The following is a 24,013-nucleotide window of genomic DNA, read 5'->3' as shown; positions in this document are numbered from 1 at the left end:
GATATAACAGTTGCCTTATGGCATCTGAGACCATAAATAACAGTGAATATAATATAATGTGTGTTATATGGCATCAGAGACCATGTGAAACAGGTGATATGATGTAATGTGTGCACTATGGTATCAGAGACCATGTGTGTTAAAGGACGTTGCTGCTTCATGTTGAATCTACTGATGGTTTCCTGTCTCCACATAGTTTTCTAGCAATTTCAGTAGTGGAACGGAGTAAATCTAGTGTTTCTGAGTCTTATATATATATTTCTTAAATGAATTGGACTCATCCAATTTGATTCCTAGACCAAAACCAAGGTTTTCTCAGTGATAAACTGGTTGAAAACCAAAATTACCAAATATGTTGGCATCTATTGGCATATAAAGGGATGGAAAGTTTTGCGGAATACCATATTTATGATTCATATCACAAGTAAACCTAATTCAAACCAGTTGAGCCAATGCCAAAAAATATATCACATCCACATGGATCGCTTCCTTGTAAAAAATATAATCCCATATGTTCTCCACTAGCCATAATTGTTTTATCCAAATATTGTGTTTCTCACAGTTGTGGCTATAGGTGTATATTTTGTATTCATGGTGAAGAATGGTTTGTCAGTGCAACTGGTTGTTGTGTTTTATAGATTTTTATGAAAAGCTATGAAAGTCAGGTACAGGTCAGGTACAGTTCAAATGTAGCACTCTGACATCTCTCTTGTAAAATGAAAAGTCAAACACTTTCGTCACAAATGCCTTGTTAGCCATCCTGAAAGAATGTGTCCTTGTTGATATGTTCCTGCTCAAGAGTTGTTTCTTTTCAAGGCGACTTTTGCCCGAGTTTTCTCGTTATAAGTTTAGTGTTATGAAGTGCTGTCAAATCACTCAAGCGCCATGCGACTCTAAACGAAGGGTTCTATAAATAGACAGGATTTGACTGGACTTGGCTTGACTGTCAGGACCATTGTCCTGACCGACAATGTGTGAAGAAGGACAGGGGTTTTGATTTAGCGTCCCAACAACTGCAAAGTCTTCAACGACCCTTGGCTGAGGAGCTGAATGATGGCGTAGTTAACACTGTCAGCTAGCCTAGAGAAAGGGCCCACTTTGTTGTTCTGGCCCCTGGTTGATTTGTGTCTGAAGTGCATAGGTAGGTGATTGCATGTCTCTGCCACACTTTGAGACATGCTATTGCAGTAATACAAGTCATCATACTAAAAGCTCTTGAGTGAAAAAAGCCTTACCATCTTGCTTGATTGCTTACATCACTCAAGAACGGAAGGATATAACGTCAGTTCAAGCGTTGCAACTGAGATTATTGTTTGGAGATTGGGATGCAGAGAGACATATATATATATATATATTTATATATATATATATATATATATATATATTTATATATAGGTATGATGCTATGCAAATTAGAATCATACCACATCGCCACTGGTAGGTGTGTGGGTATTATGCAAGCTGTGCTTAACTCGACGACTAAGCTGCTACTGGAGGATTTACATATCTGAGTAGTCTCATATGGGTTTGTTTGATGGTCATACACACTAAAAGATTATGCATGCAACTATAATTGATTGATTGGTTGATTGATTGAGCGATTGCTTAAGGGTTGCTGACAGGTCATTTAAGACCGTAAACAATCTACTAGTGAAATGCCACTCGTGCTGTTGGTAGCTTTCCACGATTCACTGTCACTCCAACTGATCCGGTCTTTTTCTTTGGTTTGGGTCCCATTCTAAGTAAAACTATAAAATACTGGAAAGACAGCATTGTCATGCTTTTTTCTACGATGGATTTTGGTAGAGAGGCTAAATAGCTTTTTGAAATGCCTGTGCATTTTTGCACAGGCTCTTTTATAGACTCTGAGCATGTTCTATTGGAGAATACGCAGCCCTGGAAAATCAATAGGCTTTTAGTCAAAGCCTTCTTTCTCTACTTCCAGCCAATACTAATCAAGGAAATGGCTTAATTTCTGTGTCTTTATTTGTCTTTTTTCGCTCTTTATTGAATAAATAAAGAGAGTGTTGGGAATGTTGTATTCATTAGTTACCTCAGCCTTTATTCATAAGTTGTTGCCGGTCCCAGTGAAGCAGTACATAGTCCATGTTCCCCAATCCTGGAATTGCTAGGGGAAGAGCCCCTTACTAATGGCTCTCCCTGTTTTCTCCCATTCTCAGTGGGAATGAAAGCAAAGGGATGGATTAACGCAAGTCTTTAACTGGGGTTTCGTAGCACCACATAGCGGTTTATTTCATTTAATTGTAGCAGTTGCAGAGGGATTGTGTTTGAGTATAATTATCCCATTGCCCGGACAAATTAGCTTGTTGGAGCTCCCGCCTACAACGTGCTTTCAGCACAGCAGCCTTTAAGAGGGATTGAACTATTGTGATTTAAAGTTATATATAGGTTATCTATCATGGCCACATACAACAAGTATATGGGAGACATCTTATATTATATTCTTTTGCACAATTGTCCAAACATATCTCACATATCCTTGTCTCCACCACCCACATGGGTAACTATGATATCAAATATATTTCATTAATGTCAGTTTTTTTCTATACCCTATATGTAAACATTTGCTACATAAGGCTCCTCTCCAGTGGAGAAGTAATACCTTCAAAAAGTATATTTCTGTACTCCTGCCTTTGCAGTCGTGCTCTTCAGAGGCATGACCAGAGGAGTGTACTGGTTTGAATTAATTGGATTGAATGTCATCACAAACCCTAAATGTCCAGACATGTTCTACAAAAGGGAAACAGTGAAAAGGTCAGATGAGCGGCCAGATCTCTCATGTCAAAACGTGTCCGCCCAACGGGGTCTGCTCTGCACGCTGCCTGGTGACTCACTGCCGCTGGTCAGACGCCCCTCCCGGCAAACAGCCCCGAAAGAAAGGAACCATGGTGTTCAAAGGCTAAACAGTGACTCAACGCCCTGGTAAATATCCCTGCGGTAACTCCTGATGTGCTCCTAATGGGGCTTAACCGGTGCATCATACATGGGATCACGTGGAAATGGGAAAGCAGAATGGGGTAGAGGGAGTCGTATCCACCAGAGATGGGCGGGACGTGGGGGGAGAATTTCTGCTTCACATGCATGATTTTCCATGCTCTATTTGCACTGCCGACTGTGATTCCCTATGGAAAAAAAGACACAAACACACACACACACACACACACACACACACACAGCAAAGGTGTCCTCAATTGGTGCCCACCCCTTTATTCACCAACCATTTCGTTCCCTCCCTAACCCTAACCTCTACCTCACTCACATTATGCACACACACACACACACACACACACACACACACACACACACACACACACACACACATAAGCAGAAGCAGAACACACAAAGTGTAGTGTAGAAGACGGAAGCCTACCTGCAGCTCTGAGCCTCTGAGCGGGGGCATGGTATGCAGGGATGAGCCAGCGGACCACAGCCAGGCGTTACTCAGGACTAGAACTCTGCTATGCGGATGATGATGTTGATGATGATGGCCAACAGGGCATACATCTCCACTTAACCAACCTCCTGAAGGGGTTGATGTGGTGGTGGCATGTTTCTTTTTTTCATCCGGTTGGAAGCCGATTTCCCGGATGACCCAGAAAGCAGTGCAGCTGGAGGTTACAGAACCTATTTAAAATAAGTTATGCCGCAGCTGTCTCCAGGGACGTGTTAACGATGTGCGGATGCTGTATTTGCATTCGTTTACCGGAGGCACTGCATCGTTTTATTAGCACGCTTTAACATGGCATTTAGGAGACAACAACTTGCGTTGTTTATGTATGGATAATATATAGAGATCATTTAAGTGTTGGGCTTGTGGAATGTTACGCATATAGGCTACGTCTTTAACAACCTGCATTTGTGGTGTGCAGCTGCTATTAGAGACCCTCCAATCGGAGCTACAAGTAGACTACACAGCGTTTAGTTTCCAGGAAGAATGCAAATCGTGGGGCTAGGGAGGGAATATAGTGTCTGTGTATGTGTGTAGGGCGGGTGTGGAGATCCGTGTGACAGGCCAGAAAAGGAAGACAAATCGTCTGAAGCCACTGGAGGCGATGATTTCAGTCAACTACGCAGCAGACGATACTCCCAAGGAATGAGTCTTAAATGGTGTGTGACTGGGAACGAGTGAGTGAGTGAAAGGAAAAAAGTACAACTAGAATAAAAAAAAAAATTGATTGACTTGTCTTAGACACTCGTGTTTAACGATCGTTTAAACCGTTTTCACCCCTCGTCACTCAAAACGGCTTGGGGAAGATTAAAAAAACACAGCGCCCGGAGGAAATCTTCCACGGGGTAGTAGCCTACCATACCCAACTACCGCTGCAGCTGGCTGGCTGCGGTCTAAATCATTTGGAATAACTTGGCGCCCCCCGGGCAAGCTGCGGGAGGGAGCGCTCCGCTCTGCGACTAACAAAACCCCGTCACCAGCAGCAGCAGCACTCACCCCACGCGCTCTCTCAGAGCCCGCGAAGAGCGAGGCGAGCGCGCGCCCTGTGCGCTCCACTCGCGCCCTCTCCCTTCAAAATAAACCAGCGAGGAGACAGCGGCGACCATCCGGGAGACGCTTGGACTCTCCCCCCCCCCCCCCCATCCCCACCCCCTCCCCCAATTCACTGTGATCATGCTGTTAGTTCGGTAAAAGGTTCGGTAAAGGTGCTAAAGGTTTCACCTTTAGCAATCTGTTTTTGCGGCGAAAATGTGCCAGGGGGACGCTACTGGATCAAGCCCAAGACCGGGCTCCCTCGCCGAAGCCGGTAAGCTTTTTTTAAAATACACCACGCTGCACGGTCTGAGGCACGTCTTCCTCAGCGGCTCCTACCCGCGGAGGGTCGCCTGGCTGCTGGCTTTCCTTGCCGCGCTCGCGCTCCTTTTCACCTGGTCCTCGAACCGCGTGCGCTACCTGCTGTCGTCGCCCGTGCACACCAAGGCGCACATGGTTTACGCCAAGCGGCTCGTTTTCCCTGCCGTGACCATCTGCAACCAGAACCTACTGCTGCCGCGGCGGATGAAGAAGACGGACATATTCAGCGCGGGCAGGTGGCTGGGGCTCCTGGGGAAGAACTGGCAGGTGTCCGCCGCGGCGCGAGAAGCTCTGGCGCCGCGGAGCGGGGAGGGCGAAAGCCCGAGCGGCGCCGAGCCCCCCTGGTCTCCCCTCGCCAGGATCCTGGACTTCAACCACTTTCTCCCTCCGCCGCGGGAGTCCCAGCCGTCCATGAGGCAGTTGCTCGACCGCCTGGGACACCAGCTGGAGGAGATGCTGCTGTACTGCCGGTACCAAGGAGAGCTCTGCGGGCCGCGTAATTTCAGCACCGTGAGTGTGTGGACAGCGGCAAAGTTTTTTATTTTGGATGTTGGCATTCAGGCGAGGCTAGTGCGTTAAAGTTGGGTTTATCCAGGCCGTCACAGGGTGAAGCCTGCAGCTTTGGGTCTCTCGTCACCCTGCGGTGAGCGTGTACACGCGCCGTCTGTATTTATTTGGTGTTTCGTCTTTTGTGCTGAATGCTCTTTTCCGTTACATTTTCTGTTTAGCATCATCGCCCTTAAGCTCCTTCCTAGATTCTCTCCCTCTCTCTTATTCTCATTTCCTTTCTTTCTGTGTTCTCTCTCAATCGCTTTTCCTCTCTTTCTCTCTTTCCTCTCTTTCTCTCTTTCCTCTCACTCGTTATTTGTTATTCTCTATCCACACTCAAACATACTCACACATACAAACGCGAAAGAGAGGGGCAAAAATAAAGCTCATGCCGCCAGCATCGGTATGAGTGCACTAGTCCTTTCATCCGGCTCGGTTGAGTAACCCACCCTGGCCTCTCTCTCCTGGTTCATACAGTGCCCTCTTCGCGCGTCCATTACAGCTAAATCAATGTCTGTACAACCCCATGGTCTCTGGAGACCAGTCAGTGCCTAATGAAGACTTTAAATTCATTTAGCGGCGCTTTATGGCACACTCTGACACCCTGATGAAGAGCCTTAAGTGCCGGCCTCGTCGGAAAGCTCTAGCTCTACTGATTATATCTGATCACAAAGCAGGGTGAAATGGGACGCGGTTTCAGTGGATCATACTGGTGGAAAGGCAGCAATAATTAAAGTAGGACTATAAAGGGATCAGTGCATATCGCTCAATCCTTTTTATAAGCTTTTTATATTTTGAAAAAGACCCAAGCCTACTCCCAGGCCAGGGTGATTTGACAACGGCATAAAAGGAGTGTTTAAGTAGTCAAAGCATTGATGCGTATATTTGGCTGAGCCTGACATCCTAGCATGAAAGTTTAATTACTGCTACCATTAGACAGCACTATGTATATTCAGTTATTTTTGGTCGGGGTTCATAATAAGGCGGCCCTTGTATATCCATGGCTATGTGAGTGTGACAGGTCAGCATCAGCTAGTGCTACACAGCTACAGTGTAGCTGTGTAGCACTGTGGTGAGCTAAGCCACCTTTACCTTTGTCATTTTCCCTTTTCATAGCGGTGTCATCGTAGGGCAACAACAAGTGTCACTGAAACACTTCCTATGGATCTGCTCCTATATTTACTGAGGCATAGTAGATAATAATACACCCGCCTGTGTTTTTCCTTCCATGACACCTGTGGAAAGGGCCTACAGCAACCTTGTAGTCCCTGTAGCTATGTCTGTCTCGTACAGATCTACAGATACGTTTAGTACAGCCCAGAATAGTCACAGTAACTGCTGACATTTGTTTTGGACAAATTCTGGAAAGTATGTCTAAGCACTGCTTACGTTATATGTTGTTTGTTGTGTATCTCTCTTTTTCAAACGGAATAATTTGACCCTCACAAATCACCTTGGCAAATGCACAAATCAGGCAGCCAATATTGAAACCGTAATACAGAAAGATTATTCTTTGATAAAGCATGACGAATGTTGAACACTTCTTGAACATCTTTGCAGCAACAATGTTTACGGAGAATTTTCCGTAGCGTGTCTTGGCATATTTGCCGGAAAGTATTGGCCAGAACCATGAAGCTGTTAGTGTTACCACTTCAAAGCAAAAAACATGGCACAGTGTTTTGGCCTGTGTGTGTGTGTGTGTGTATGTGTGTGTGTGTGTGTGTGAGTGACCCACTTGCCTGGCCTCCAGCTAGATGAGGTAAAGCTGCTGGAGTGAATTAAACCAATGGTGTTTGTTCACAGCAGAGAACTGTGGCAGGGAGGCATAACAAGCACCTGTCCGCTGAACAATTCCTCACCAAACAACAGATGGACATTTATATGCAGGACCTCTCTCTCTCTATGTAAATTTGATCCAATGGTGACAATCTCCTCCCTTCCTCCACCCAACCCCTCACTCCGCTTTATCCCAGTCAACAGTCAACACTGAAGACAGTTTCCCTCCTGGTGTTCACCCTTGGGAGGCCTGTTGATTGCAGTTGCCCCAACCAATTTTGGTACAAAAGATTATGCTCTTCCCCCTGGTGTTTGGCTTATTGAACCACAGTTATATTTCCTTTAGCCTGTAAAAGAAAAGAGAGGTGGCAGTCTTACTGCTTCCCGTTGGGAGTCTTCATCAAAGAACAATAGATTTGTCAGCATTGGGAGGAATCGGAAATACCTCCGCTGATCAGAGGTGGCACCACATATTGAGTGGCATCAAGGATCTCCTTAACGGGAATATATCCCTTTTTAACACAGGACATTCGCCCTCAGCTCTATGCTCTCCTCAATGTGCATGCATAAATAATGTTGATAAAATCAACCCTCATTTGTTGCTTTCAAATACATAAAAGAAAATACCCCAAGTAAAAAAAAGTACCGTGAAACAATTATTTGGTCCCTTACAGCAATATCAACAAGGAGCACTTGTGGAAAGCTTTAGTTGGCAGCCAACCAACACTTGTGTGCAGTTACCCTTTAAAGTATCTAGCCTTTGAAGAATTGTGGAAATTACCTGAGTAAACATTGTGTGCACGCTCGTCTCGCTTTGAAACATCCGGACACGGTGGTTCTCCCCCCTCTGATCTCAGACTTCATCGAACGAGCGAGCGAGAGTGTGTGTTTTCCTGGCCCCGTTTTCATGGAGCAGCTTGTGAACTCTTGTCACGTCGTCATGTGAAAGATAGCCCAAGGCAGGCTCTACATTCTCTGGCTGTCCCTGGGTGAATTATTCATCTCAGATAGACAGTGACATCTCGGTACTGTGTGACAGCGGCCAAAGGTGATGTCTGAATCCCTGCTCTGTGTGATCTGTGCGTGACTTCTTTGAGGGATCGTTTCTCTGTTTAAAGGTGTGGACATTTATATAGTGGTAGTTGTAGATGGCTTACTACTACTGCAGGAGAGTAGAGGAAGCAGATACAACTCCAGTGCTGTTTTTTTGTCACCTTTTCATTAAAACTGCAAAGTTGAGTTAAATGTGTTGAATCCAAAATGAGGCACACATAATCTTCCCACCTCTTATGTCTTTGTTTGGAAGGAATGGTAATCATTATTTTTTCCCATTTACTCAACTCCTGTGTATGTTGGTGGTGGTGGTGGTGTGTGTGTGTGTGTGTGTGTGTGTGTGTGTAAGTGTGTGTGTATGTGTATGTGTGTGTGTGTGTGTGTGTGTGTGTGTGTGGGGTGAATGTGTGACTTCATGTGTGTGTGTGTGTGTGTGTGTGTATCCGTCTGTCATGTTGTGTGTGTGCGCATATGTCTGTGTGTGAGTGACGTGAGCTGTGCAAGCGGGTCCTTGCACGAGAAGGGCTATGAAGAGACAGTTGTGTCGTGGCAGAATAGATCTAGCAATGTTCGATTTAACGCCACATAATGAAGAGAGTGGCGTGCGCGTTAAGATCTTCAGAACCCAAATAATGGCTACCAGGCACTGCCGTCAACGCAAAGCCACAAAGGAAATCCAGAGCGCCCCAAGGTCACCGGCCGATTCCCCGCTCCCAGTCTGTGTCGTTCAGCACAAGCTACTGGTTACCACAGCAACGTTAACGACAATCTCCTCCCTCCTCCCCCCTACATTCATACCATTTAATCAATCTCCGCGCTTTCAAAACGCAGCCGTTGGCATGTGCATAGGCTATCGGGAGGTATGTCCGTAAACATCTTAACACACACATTAACACCCACCCACGCTCATACACAGACAGACACACCTTCTCGTCTGAAAAGTCTGAAAAGAGAATGGTTTGTAAGGATTCGATGCGCTCAGCTAATCAAGAATTTCTTAGAAAATCTTATTTAAAAGATTTTATGATAATAGCCTGTTCTTAAGTGAACCTAATCTTTTTTTCTCTTGAGTCCTACTCAGTAGATTCAGAGATGGAGTTAACTGAGTTAAAAATTGCTGGCGACCTAAAATAATGTGCAATGTATCACAAAAGCTTAGAATATCCCATTTGCCCTTTGGCCTGTATGCTTCAGTCTGCCATGAATGTGCCACAAAACCACTCACTTTCTATTGTGTTGCATTCCATTGATTTGTCTCTCCCTGTCCATTTCCCTATTGTGTGACTTTTTCATTTGTCACAAACTGCAAAGGATGGAGTCATCAGTTAACCCGAAAACATCCTTCTGCACTCAAAAGTATTGACATTGCATCCAGAAATAAATAACTGCACGAATCAGCTCAACAAATAGCTCTGCTTTAATATAATGAAGTGACCTATTCAACTATTAAACTCTGTTTCTTCATACATACTGGTTACCTTGTCCTCCCCTTGCTCTTTCAGCTAGAACATTTAATTTCTCCCTACGTCATAGTTAATGAGATGTATGTATTCATTGATTTGGTAAATACATTGTGCACCATTAAGCCTGCCCTTTCTAAGCAAGATACTTAAGCTGTTTTTCTCATCCAGTCCAAGGTCGACAGGCATGGACACAAAGGAAGAGGAAGATTTTTGGCTTTGTCCACTGCAAACAATTCTCTGATCCTAGATTTGATTACATTTCCATTAGTTCATAGCCAATCATATGTTGTTGTTCTTGTAATGTGCCCATAGGTCATTCAGTCTCATAGGCATGTTGTTCCTAATAGCTACTCACTATTGTCAGCGACATGGTGAACCCTCTAATAGGACAGGAGCTCACCAAGGGATGTCAATGGGGACAGTCACTGTTTATGGCTGAACAACTGTGTGGTTCCCCTTGTGTAAGTAAAAGGTTACATCAGGAATAATGACCGTCTCTCCGATTTATAGAAGTCTTTCAAAAGACCATTAGCACTGTTCCCCTTCTGTCATGGCACTTTTTTGATGAACAAAGGCCTGTTTTCCCCAGAAAATAACCATAGCGACATGATAGATATACTTACTTTAGTTGCTGGCATCGTTTTTTGTTATTTTTCCTTTTCTTAACCGTTATCAACCATTTTCGAAAAACAAGAAGGTCTAATGCTTAACATTGACAGGCAGAGGTGATGATGAGATGTTAATATAAATATATAAAGTTGGTATACCGTGCTAAAAAATTATATTGATGTGACAGTATGAGTTATTCATTAGAAATTGTAAAAAGCATGTATTATTGAATACCCCTTTAATGTGTCTCTTCATGTTTTTGCTATATTCCAGATATTCACACGCTACGGGAAATGCTACACCTTCAATTCAGGCCAGGATGGCCGCCCTCTAATGGTGACGATGAAGGGTGGAATGGGAAATGGCTTGGAGCTGATGCTGGACATCCAACAGGATGAGTATCTGCCAGTCTGGGGAGAGACCGGTAAGGCCCACAATGCATTGCTTACGCTTTCATTTTCCATTTGAGGTTAAATGATAGGACTCAAGAAGCAGGCTTGCATAATGCACCGGTCTCTTTGAAGTCAACGTGATTATCCCTTTCTAGCATCCCTAGTGGCAATGTAACTCATCAAAGTAAGTGAACTGTTTATTTACCGCATGCAGCTTAAAAAAAAAGAATACAAACAAATATTGAAGTATTTCTTTTTTGCTCATTGAGTTGAATATTGACATAGTGCCTTCCCCTTACCCTTCCACAAGGTTATGTCCCATTATTATCTTGTCAAAAAAGCAGAAGCCAAATGACTTATAACCAGGTAGCAAAATGGTTTTGCATATTTTTTATATCAATGCTGCATGCTTTTCATTTTGAAACAGAAACATAAAAAAACTACTTTTTGAAACAGCCAACCCGATAGACTTAGATTTGATTTGCTGAGTGGACCATGCAATAAGCAATTATGTGTATACCAACCTTACCTGACTGCCAGCCAAGTTACTCGCAAATTGGCTTGAATCTCCACAAAGTGTGACTGTCAAAGTTCAAGAAATCAGCTTTGTTGGTACTGGATGAGGCTTTTATTCACTGTATTTTCTTATCATTGAACTCCTAAATTGGCACATCATTAGCGGGATACAAATCTGCAAATATGTAAATGTATGTACAATACATGAGCTACAAGAGATCCTATCATACCTTTTATCATTATTGTAAAATGTGAGCAAGCCAGAAATGCAGAAAATACTCACTTTGCCCTTTTGAAACCCACGTCACGTCCACTATATATTAGCAACAATTTAATGTCATGACGAATGGATATTGACTTTGATACATTTGAAATGTTTTGTTCTCATATTAAACTGTGGTCTGTGTGCTTTAGTTTCCTCATCAATCAAATAATGAATCTCCACTGAGAATGGAATGGGTTTTCTGTTCTTGGTGGACCCTCCTAACACTTCTTCTTACTCCTAATCCTACTGGATACCACTTGACTTTGCTTGTGCTTTCTCAGATCAGTAAATGTGTCTTTGAAATCATTTGTTTATGTTTGGGATTTACAATGAAATAAAAGATAAACTGTGGAACTACACAGGTCTGACGCAGATGCATAATATACCGTTGTAATCTACCTACAAACAATTTGGTCAATATTGACGTGAGAGCACATAAACACACACAAGTGCACACACACACACACACACACACACACACACACACTCATTTTCTCTTACGCACACACACACACACACATACACACACAAGCTAATACAAACACATACACACACTCAGTAAAATTAATATCTACATGTTCGTATTTTTTAATGGCCTGAGTAAAGCTATTTTTTCTTGCCAGTGCTGGCCCGTTTTGAAAGGCCATTCAACTGTATATCATTAGATGTAAAATGGAGGAAGAAATGGTGGCAAACCAAAGCAACAAAGAGAGAAGGTTCTCCAGAGTGTGTCTGTTTGGCTGCACTGCTTGGTTGCACTACCTTTGTAAAATTAGAATGGAGATACAGAGAAAAGATTAATATTGCTGGGTTCATGTTAGACAGGCTTTTATTCTGCAGCCAATTACTCTAGATTAGGTTTCTAAATAACACAGCAGTGTACAGAGTGATCAGTATTAATAAGGCCATTGGAATACCAGGCCCCTCTCAGACCACCATCATTAATTTTCAGGCGTCACTGGCTGGCAACATCCTAGAATGGCAAGTGTATTTCTGTTCGATGATCCATTTGACTCAAGGTTAGGGACAAATATCATTCTAACTTTATAACACTGACAGATGGACCATGACATAAAGGAGGCCTCAGCCCATCTAAGTGGCTCTTGAGTGGTAGTTATGTATATGAGGTAATCAAAGGAATGGAAGGTCTCTTCCTGGAATAGCCATTAAAAGCTTTGTGACCGACACCACACCGTCACACTGCAACCCCTTAAGGCAAAGGAGGGAGGGAAGGAAGGAAGAAGGGATATGAGGGAGGGAAGGAGGGAGGAAGAAGGAAGGAAGAAGGGATACAGGGTGAGGGAGGAAGGCAGACCGAAGGAAAAATAAATCAACCAAGACACGAATGTGAGTCATAGTCAGAGATAGAGTGTGACGACCTGGAAGATGCTCAGAGACAAGAACAGACATTACATATGACCCTGCCTCCTCAAAGACAATCGCTCGGAGCCAGCCGCGGCATTGCTGGCACGATAAGCAGTTTGGCGATCCCCACAAACGTGATAAAAATAATGTGGGTTCTCGTTGAAGCCCTTGGCCAGAGCCGCATGTTCTTTTGTGATGTGTGCTGATCTCAGTATCAAGGAGGCCCATCTGCCACATGGGCCGTCAAATCCATAGAGCCACAGTGCTGCAGTCAAACTGTCAGTGCCATTGATTTTCCCTTTAATTCCTTTTTATAATTTGTTCATACATTTCTCCCTTTCCTCTGATTTCACCCCCATGGTAAATAAATCTCCTGGCGGCAAAATGGCACTTCAACAGGGGGTTGAATTACTCCCTCAGCTGGGTCATACCAGCTCCTTACGACAGTGTAGGACTCCTTCAGATATGTGGATGTTCTCATTTTGTAAACATTGTGTGGACCTAACATAATCCTGATATAAGCCATAAGCCTGATTTCTCATGTCATTTACCATGAAATGATATTCCACCCACAATATGTAATTTATTTTGTAGGTAATAACACATTTACGGTTCATGGATGTGGTCTATATGCATGCACACGTGTGTGGATATGTGCAGGGTTTGTCTGCTGTCTCCTGCTGCAGCCCTTGTCTCTCTGGTCTCTCTCCACAGACGAAACATCATTTGAGGCCGGTATCAAAGTTCAGATCCACACCCAGGATGAGCCTCCTTTCATTGACCAGCTGGGCTTCGGGGTGGCGCCCGGCTTCCAGACCTTTGTCTCCTGTCAGGAACAACGGGTAGGTCTCCATTCTCACACATGACTTATTTTAGGATACATGAAGCCTGATTGTCAATTCTAAACTACACTGTAAATTACTGCTGTCATAGTCAGGTTCCGCAAGAATTTCATTTTGAAAGAAGAAGATCATACAAAAGTAAATAATTCAGTAAATAAAACTAGTCAAATAAAGTTAGTAGGAAAATACACATTTCTTCAAACTAGTTGTTCAAGTTTTGGTTTGGTTCAGGGTTCCTCATTGCAAATTATTTAGTTAGTTCCTCTCTTTTGATTGATGCTCCAACATCAGTATAATATTCCTGCTACTCCTGGGAGGTTTATGCTCCATGTACATATAATTGTCAATGTCAGACCTTCTTCAGGCACGTATTTGGTTTCTGAACTGTTTAGTTTGCTGAGTCATGTTGCTGCAGTAAAAATGAAACAAAGCCAGAGACATATTTATTGAATGGTGCAGATTGCAGACTTGTAGTAATACTAGTAAGGCTCCCATTCCACTACATCTCACTGACCACCCATCCATCAACCCATCTTCCTCCATCAAGGTCACAATGGTAAGTGGGCAATCAGGAAAGGCCAAATGCCTCTTTCAATGGCAACTCCAATCGGAACCCTTGTAATGACTTGGTTTTGTGTCATTTTATGTTGTTTATTTTGTCACTTTTGGTCCAGAAACTGAAACCTTTGTCTTTGCCAACAAAGTCTGAAAAGAAAACGGGTTGATCCCAATGTAGGCCTACCAGAGTTACTCTTTTTGCTGACCAGCTTTGCCATGTTGTCATGGTAATATCAGTGTCACAGACAGGGGTTATTAATGAACATTTTTTACTCTGGCAGTAGTCTGATTAATGGTGCTTAGTGTTGCTGATCTATTGTGGTCCTGGATGAATGGCCTCAAGCTATTTTGCTGCACAGGCAAAGATTATTTAACAGGCTGAACTAGTTGTTCTGGTTTTGCTAGCATCTTCAAAGCAGACCAACACTGTGTTCCAATATGGTGTATTCAAAACGGTCAAACCGCAGAGTGTGAATTGATGCACACTTTTCGTACTCAACGGCAGCCATCTTAGCTATGTAGCGGAAGAGGCGGAGCCTGGCTGAGCCAACGTCGGCGCATTTTCCACATAGCCTGCATTAATGGAGTGATTTTGTAGCTTTTATAGCTTTCATAGCTTTTTAAAGCAACTATGCGTAAAGAGTTCACCGTTCAAAGCGGGATGTTTATTGCGGGGGAGGAGCCGCGGCGGCAGTCGCGATCGTAATTTCCAGTTAGTGCACCACAGAGTATTCAATTTGGAACGACACTGACATCTGAATATCAGCGCACTCAGTGAGAGCGGATAGTGTACTATGTTTAAGTGTACTCATGGAAGTATGGATATCGGAACACAGCACAGAACATGGTCACCCTTGTGGGACCAAGCTGGTGTTTATGTGTGTCTATGTCATCAGTGCTGGAAATGATCAATCCCAGCTGACTGTTGTCTCTGGGTGTGGATAACATCAGGTTAATCTCACAGAGCCTGCCTTTCAATAATAAAAAAAAAGTCTGGGACACGGCATTGATTAACTTTGTCAAAACAGCATAATTATCACCACGCATGATCATAACAGGCAGTACGCTCGGACAGTTTGAGAACAACAATGGCTAAGCTCTATTAAAAAAAGGATATACCAGTTTACTGAATAAACCCATGGATGTAAATACAACAATAAACTTTACCTGTGTCACGTCTGAGCTAAGTCTCCATTTATGTTGGTGATGATGTTGGCAGCCAATGAGAAGTTGAGTTTCTTCAGGACGCTGCATGGTTTAACTTGCTCTGTATCAGATGTTCTGGCCAAGTCGCATGGTGACTTATAGTGCAAATGAATAGAAGAGGCTGAGATTAACGTCAGTTCTAACGCCTACTCTGTCAGGGTGGCTAGATCCTAGGCTAATGGAGTCAAAGGCTTTCACAAAGAGTCACCATCATGGTTTCACTTGATACCCCCCACCACTAGAGCCACAATGCCAGAACCACAGTGCATTGGTAATCCGTGGCATTGCTGTAGAGCTGCAGAGAGCCGTCGGGATCTGAGCGAGAGCAGCGGATGTGGTGCTTGAAGAAATTACCATTCCTGCTGAGGCAGCTGTTGACAGTGGAGGACTGTTTAGTGTGAGGAGGGACAAGCCAAGGATTCGACTGTGAAGAGATGGCGCTACACCACGGGCGTTCGTCTGTAGAACAGAGGACGTAGTGGTGGGATAAACCTTGATTCAGATCAATTGATATTGATAGAGATGGAATGTGTGTTAGAATGCATTCATTTGCTTTTATTGCAGGGGCGCCAATTAGGTGTGGCAAGGTATGGCAGCGGCCACACCTTGACCTGGGGTGGGTCTGTATTTCTGATGTGCACATCATATCAATTAATAGGAAATATGTTATTATTTCTGTATTAGGCTGTGCTACACATTTTTACCATTCCATTTACACAAATACAATTATTAATAAAATTGGTTAAAGCGGGCTGTTGCGACGCCCACTTGTCAGGCAACGATATACGACTGCTAGTCAAATATTTTATGAAAAATTAGATGAATGCAGTCACATGCAGAAGCCCAACAGGATTAAAAAAAAGGCGGTATTTTGAATTTTTTTGAGTTAAACCGGCTTTTCACAGAGAATGAGGAACTGATGGACACAGTCAAGGTATTTGTGAATTACTCTCCCACCCTTAAAGTGATGTGTGCAGGACCCAACCTTTTGTAAAAGTGCTGGAAAAACACACAGACATTGCTTGAAGCCCAGTGTCAAACAGCAACAACATTTAAAGGAGTGATCACTTTATTCCAAACTGCTGCCACAGTGCCCAATTCCCAAAGGTTATGTGTGCAGTGTGATTGCTTAACACATAGCTTGGTGTGGTTGTCTTAACTTAAAGATCCCATGGCATGCTACTTTATGGATGCTTATATATAGGTGTTAGTGGGCCCCTAATACAGTATTTGAAGACGTTCAAGAAATTCAGCCTTGGTGCAGAATTACAGCTACTACGAGCCAGTCCCACAATGAGCTCTCCACAAACGTGCCGTTTTTCTCAACCATGGCCGAGATAACCCCCACTACGAATCTCGTTATGGAAATACCAGAGACCTCAGAGAACCCAACGCAATCTAGTTTTTTCACCAAATGGGAGCTTTATGCAAGCTTGCGTTATTGTGTTGCGTGTAGGGGTGTGAACGGTTACAAAAAATTGTAAACGGTTACACGACCCCTTTTTATTTGTGTACACGGTTAACCTATTTTTTTTTAAGTGAACCGCAGTCGCGCTATATGACCAATGGACCACCACAGGCATGTGCACACATAGGGCCATAGGGGTGCTTGAGCCCCTGCCCTTTTTGCCTCGTATTAAAAAGTGCCCTCTGAGTGTTCTTTAACAATCGCACCCGCAATAGTGCTCGTCCGCGATCGAACGCCCCCCCCGTCAACAATCGCGCCTGCAATAGCGCTCGTCCGCGATCCAACCCCCCGTTAACAATAGCGCTCGTCCGCGATCCAACCCCCCCCCCCCCCCCCGTCAACAATTCGACAATTCGGCACCTGCCCCTCAAAACTCCTGTGCACGTCCCTGGACCACCACCTCAATTATTGTGCGTCTTAGTTCATGGATTCACCTCAGACGGTTGCGTGGTTCCTCCTCAAGCATTCGCATGCACATTAACGTTGTCAAAGTGGAACATTTGTAGCTTTATTAATCTCTAAATAAATAGTATGTGTTAATTTTGATTGTTTGATTGTTTGATTGTTAATTTTGATTGACCGGTTACACGTGTACACGTGTACCCGTTCACACCCCTAGTTGCTTGTTATGCGCCATAACACCAACAGCAGAACGGTTATCCAAATAACAAAGAACACTTGCATTACAGTGTGTGTATTCACACACACACATGTGGCGCTCGCACGGTCCTAGCTCATTGTCTCATTAGCGGGCAAAATTCTCTGGGCGGGTCAAGCAGAGAAAGGGGAGGTAACCTGGCCCCATATGACGACATATGGGGCCAGGTCCCAAATCGGCGCATTTGAGCGTTCATTTTTTCAAAGACGGAGCAAGATACCTACTGCTTGTTTTACACCTAATGCAATTTTTTAAGCTACTGGGGGCCCATAGGCAGGCTAGGGGAACTCATATTAATGTTAGAAAACCTCATAAAGTGAAAATTTCATGCCATGGGACCTTTAAGTCCATTTGCTTTGTCATCTGTCCACAAAGTTCTGATGTGTTTTTGCCAAATAAACAATATAACATATACTCTTGAGGGACTTTATTTGATATCGTCTGATGATGAGTTCACATTGTTCTCAGACGCTGTGGCCACACCTTGACTTCTGATGAATTAAGGCCAATGTGTTTTATTAAAACTCTCGGTTTTCAGAACCTAATCAAGGATCTTGGGCGTTTAAACCACGCCCGTTTTAGAACTCAATGGCTCATGGGTGCTTTAAACTTTATTCTACAGACTAATCTTTAGGTCAGATTGAATATAATGGGCCAGAGATGATATGGGCTCAAGGATTTTTGTCAAAGTCAAAACACCTGGGATCATTAGGCAATTTACTGTTTTTAACTAAATTCAAAATGGCGGAAAATCTGGGAACCGGAAGTCATAGGTTCTTGAGGCATATTTATTCAGCATGTGGATATGCATGTGTGAGCAAAGTTTCATGGGTGTAGGTCAAACCGGTTACGAGATATGCTTGTGCAAAGTTTGGATTTTTGGACAGTTGGTATAGTGCCACCTTTGGGCCAATCAGTGTAATATTTGCTGTCTGCTAGTTTTGGGTCAACCTCTATAGGTCTAGTAAGTTTCATAAAAAGCGTGCAATCGGTGTAGTCTGTGTAAGTCATACACGTCGGAATAAAAACATTGAGAATTACAATAGGTTGCCTTCGCACACTTTGTGCTTGGCACCTAATTATAATGATCATATTATTAAATAGACCCACAGTTGCAGCCGCAGGACCACGTCCGCATATCATATGTGTTAAGTTGTCTTTGCCGCAATTTACATGACGACTCAGTGTTTCTGAAGTTGTAGAAGAAAACGCTATTCCATGTGTGAATTAGGCCTATTATTTTATGGCAACACATTAGTGCCATAAAGCACTAATGTGATAAAACATGCATTCGGGCATATTGTATTATTTCACACGCGTAGATATTAACTGCGAGCGCGCAAATTATCTCTGCGCGCGAGCGAGGAAAACAGCTCCTCGAGAGCATTACCTCGTTGCAAGCGAGAGGGGGAAATAACTTTGGTCGCACAAAACAGCCTCTCGCGCCTAAAACAGCCTCTCGCGAATGATGTTCTGCTCTCGCCCAAATTTAATTTTGGCACTATGGGGGAGGGAACCAAGGCAGGGCGGGCTCTCCTGTGATTGGCCGTTTCTGAAGCGAACAACAAGCGAAGCAACTAGGACGGCAAGTTTGTTTTGTAGTTTTTCATACGTGTACAATGAGTGTATTTACAGTTGAAGAACGGCGACTTGCTTACCAAAAGGTACGAAATTCAGCGCTCCATTGTTGTGTGCCAAAATGCACAAATTTGCGATACAATAGGGAAATAAAGTTTCCTTCAGTCCCTGTTGATCCCGCGGTATGGGCTGAGTGGATGGGGAAGATCCAGAGAGAAGACTTCAACCCTACCTAAAACACCTGGGTCTGTAGTAGGCATTTTAATGTCACTAATGTTGCCGTACACCAGGTTTGCGTCCTACTCACATTTCCTGGCATTTTGGAGATTGATTGAGCCTGCCGTGAACAGCAAGATGGTGAGGATTACCAGCGCCAAGACTGCCTCTGCCAGCAGCAGCACAGTTTCTCGCCCAACAACGGTATGCATCTGTCTCAGCAGAGAATGCAAACGCACTGTCAAAATATCAACTCGTCAAGTCAAATGCGCTGGCTCTTAAAGGGGATGGGAGATGGCATTCTCATTGGTTTATTGCACGTTACGCCCAAAACACACCTACAGGTTTCAGACCAACCCATTTTAGATTTGCGTCGGGCGCAAAGCTCATTTATCTTGCCATCATAATAGCAACAGCGCCATAGAACCGCCCACAAAGCTACTTGGAGAGGATGGAAATAACCTGTTAATGGTTTTCTTTCAACATTCGCTCTGTATCTCAATATGGGACACGCCCCTCGCGCTGTCTCCCAGAAGCAATTTTACACTACGCCAGTCGTGACTGGCCAACAGACGTGAAGTCTGCTTGCAGGGGAGGGACTCCCTCCTACTACATAAGTCCCGTCGTCACGTCATCTCTTCAGTCTTTAACCTCTTCTCGCTCCTAGAAGCACCTCTCACAGAAGGAAATTGTAGATGGCATAGCAAACTGCCCAAAGAGTGAGCTAACCCTTCGGTCGCCGAGAGCTAGCCTATCGCTACTTCAAGCCCCTGAAGAGAGAAAGAGACTGTAGACACAGTAGCTGCTAGTACCCATACTAGTTTGCACCCATTTGTTCTAGTTGGCCTGTTACCAAACAGCGACTGTTCATATACGGAGAACATGCAGTCGGAGTCAGTACCTACCCTAACTGAGGGCTCAGGGAAGCCTCTGACAAAGTCTGTTTGCGGGAACAAAATGTCGGGAGCGGATAGCCACTCTGTTTGCATCCACTGCCTCGGGCTGGAACATGCCAAGGCAGCCCTTGCATCCCGACTACCTGCGAACACTGCACACGTTTCTCCAATAAAACCCACAAGCGTCGGCTGAGCAAGCAGGCGAAGCTCTTCGCAGCAGATTCCGCGATGGGGGTAACCGACCCACCACTGCCAGAGCTAGCGGGAGTCTCCCGGGGACTCGGTGCCCCACCGGGCACCAGCTGGGGATCGGACGTGGACCTCACCGAAGCTTCCCAGCCCCCAGAGTTGACTCAACTCGACGCTATCGAAGCTAGCCTGCTGGCGGAGCCTGACGACGCCAAGGGCGGTTACTCCGAGTCGGGAGAAGACTCCATTAGCCTCGGCTCTGATGAGGAAGAGGAGGATGATTCCTATTCCCCCCGCACCGCATCACCTATGGTGGTGGGTGGCGCGTGCGCCAGCTCCCTGAACCCGGCAGTCAGCGTGGACCTCCACGAGGCCTGCAGGAGGGCAGCTGCGAGGCTTAACACTGAGTGGCCTGAGCCCCCGGTGGAGACCGCCATGTCTCGCTACGAGGGCAAGCGGCTCCTGAAGACGAAGGCTTCGACCAGCCTGCTGATCCCGGCCTTTCCCGAGTGCCTGGAGGAAGCGACCCAGTCCTGGAACAAGCCTCTCTTGCCCAAGACCCCTGTCCAGGGTATGGCATGGAGGAAAAGGGGTTCTAATAATATTTCAAGAAAGCAAGGACAGCACTCTCAGTTATATTCAATCAAAACTTTTTAGTCGCCAACAATGGATGTTTTGGGCCGTGCGCCCTTCTTCAGTGTATATACACTGAAGAAGGGTGCAGTCCTTGCTTTCTTGAAATATTATTATGACCTGGGGGATTCAGCACCCAGTTTAAGTTACCGGCTTATTGCATCCCAAAACGTCAGCCCCAACCGGCACACGGGGCTTGTCTGGCGCCCCCCCGGCTGGGGCCAGAACAATCCGCCGGAGCACGGAGGTGCATGGGTGCCACCCGCACCCGTGGCGCTGCCAGGAGGCCGTGCGGCCCCTCCGGTCACTCAGGGGGCCATGAAGAAGCGGCGTGCTACCTAGGGCGCTGCAGCCAGGGGGGTACGGCAGGCCCAGGCAGACACCGTCACCGTCCCCCCTAGATGTTCTGTTCCGAACCCGGTCCCAGGACGAGTCACCGAGGGCATGTTCAGGGCCCTGCAAGCGGCGTGGAGAAGCCCATTCGGTGCTCTCAGTTCACGACCGGACAAAGAGAAGAAGGGTCAGCCCAGCAGAGAGCTCGGTGGAGCCGCAGCTGTTTCCCTTGGACACATGCAAGTGCAAAAGCACACACCAGTGCCCAGAATCACACGTGTCCCCCATCTCCGCATCCAGGCTCCGAGACAGTACAGTTTCAGAATGCTGACGCACGCCGCTCTTCTACACGTGCGCCCAGGACACTGGTTCACGAGCGTAGATTTAACAGACTCTTATTTCCATATCCCCATTCATCCCCGAAATATCTCAGGTTCGCCTTCCAGGGCGTAACGTACGAGTATTTGGTCCTCCTGTTCAGCCTTTTGTTAAGTCCACGGGTGTTTGTGAAATGCACAGAGGCTGCTATCGCGCCCCTCAGGGAGAAGGGGATGCGTTTGGCGACGTACATAGATGACTGGATTCTAGCCACACGGTCACCCCAAGAGGCTCAGGCGCAGACCAGCTTGCTCGTGTCACACCTAATGTCCCTGGGTTTCACGATAACCGTGAAAAAGAGTGTTTTGGTTCCTACCCGAAACATAACGTTCATAGGCTTGTGCCTCGATTCAGTAACGTTCAAAGCACGTCTATCCGCGGAGAGGGTGGAAGCCTTTCAGGCTTGTCTGGCGCTTTTTCGCAGGGGGACGATGTTGAAGTTCAAAACGTGCCTCAGACTACTCGGTCTGATGGCTTCGGTGCTGGTAGTAGTCCTGCTTGGCCGCCTACATATGAGGCCAGTTCAGCGATGGGTTGCGTCACTCGGAAATGAACCCGATGCGCCATGGCCATCGCCGAGTGTTGGTCTCCATGGCGTGCGCCTTGGCGTAGCACGTCCTTTTTGACTACGGGCATTACCATGGGAACTGTCCTGGCGAGGGTGGTCCTCTCGACGGACGCCTCTCGAGCAGGATGGGGTGCCGTATACGAGGGCAGAGCGATAAATGGCACGTGGAGTTCACATATGCAGTTTGTTCACATAAACTGCCTGGAACTTCAGGCTGTGTCGCTGGCGCTGAAACATTTTCTTCCCTTTATGAGGGGGCGGCATGTTCTAGTCAGGACGGACAACACCACGGTGGTGGCGTATATAAACCGACAAGAGGGGCTGCGCTCTCGAGCGGATTTAATGTCCAGGGGCGACCCTCGCTACAAGAATTGGGAACTCCACGGCAAGGTTGTGAACCAGATATGGGAGAGATACGGTCGGGTGGAGATTGATCTCTTCGCATCAGAGGGGAACACTCACTGCCCTCTGTTCTATTCCCTAGCCGGTCGGGGCGTCTCAATGGGGCTGGATGCTTTGGCACACGAGTGGCCACGCGTCCTCCTGTACGCTTTCCCCCCGTTGGTACTGATCATTCCTACTCTCGCCAGAGTGCGGGTGGGGGGTCATGCTCTGATCCTTATAGCCCCCCGTTGGTCAGGGAAATATTGGTTGGCAGAAATAGTCCAGTTGCTGTGCAGCCAGCCTTGGCCTTTGCCTTTACGCAGGGATCTCCTGACGCAAGCGCACAGAGAGATCTTCCACCCTCATCCAGAGCGAATAGCTCTGTGGGCTTGGCCCGTGAGAGGATGAACCTGACGATTGCTGGACTCCCACGAAATGTCATTACGATTATCCAGGGCTCCAGGGCTTCCTCATTACACATTACACATATGATGGAAAATGGCGTGCGTTCGAGGAATGGTGCATGAAGGCTGGGGAGATGGCTTTCCAGAGTCCCATACCTGTTATTCTGATGTTTCTACAAGACTTGCTGGATAAAGGCAGGGCTTTCTCCACTGTCAAAGTGTACTTGGCCGCTATCTCGGCTTGTCACATAGGTTTTGGAGACAAGACGGCAGGCCAGCATCCTATCGTTTATGAAGGGTGCACGCCGTCTTCGGCCGGTGTCGTGGAACTGGACGGCTCCCTGGGATTTGTCTATGGTGCTTGATGCGCTGTCGCGCCCACCATTTGAGCCCCTACAACAAATAGAGCTTAGGACGCTCTTGTTTAAGACAGCTTTGTTGCTTGCGTTGGCCTCGGCTAAACACGTAAGTGACATCCATGCGCTGTCGGTGAACCAGGCGTGTATGCTGTTTTTACAGGGGAACTCAAGGGTTTGGTTAAAGCTGAATCCTGCTTTTGTTCCCAAGGTATTTGACTCTGCGTTATCATACCGCCCTATTGAGCTGTTGGCTTTCCATTCTCCTCCTTTCTGCTCCAAGGAGTAGGAGCAGGAGTGGCTGACTGCACTCTGCCCAGTACGGGCTTTACGCATCTATGTTGATAGGACAGCTGGATTCAGGAAGTCTGAGCAGCTGTTTGTATTGTGCACTACGTCACACTTGGGGAAGCCTCTTTCGAAGCAGGGTTTGTCACACTGGATCGTGGAGGCCATAGCCATGGCCTATAATAGCGAGGGTTTGGAGCCCCCTATTGGCCTGCACGCACATTCAACTCGCGGCATGGCCGCGTCCT

At 45.8% G+C, this 24,013-nt stretch overlaps 1 protein-coding gene across 3 annotated transcripts in view; it reads left to right on the top strand.

The window, feature by feature from the left end:
- Positions 1–24,013, top strand: part of asic1b (acid-sensing (proton-gated) ion channel 1b) — a gene marked incomplete at its 5' end in the record, with an annotated part of 159,771 nt that overhangs the window by 117,106 nt on the left and 18,652 nt on the right. For 2 of the 3 annotated variants that reach the window (XM_084464509.1, XM_084464507.1), the window contains 2 exons: positions 10,546–10,696; positions 13,525–13,652. In XM_084464509.1, the coding sequence (XP_084320635.1) occupies positions 10,546–10,696; positions 13,525–13,652 (279 nt within the window). Of the gene's footprint in view, positions 1–4,717; positions 5,333–10,545; positions 10,697–13,524; positions 13,653–24,013 lie in introns of those variants that run through there. The other variant, XM_084464508.1, reaches the window with a different exon arrangement.

This window comes from Micromesistius poutassou, assembly GCF_964030765.1.
Source record: "Micromesistius poutassou genome assembly, chromosome: 2".
In the NCBI taxonomy this organism is placed as follows: Eukaryota; Metazoa; Chordata; class Actinopteri; order Gadiformes; family Gadidae; genus Micromesistius; species Micromesistius poutassou.
The sequence above is the reverse complement of the archived record's forward strand: the minus strand, read 5'-3'. Positions and strand labels throughout refer to the sequence as shown.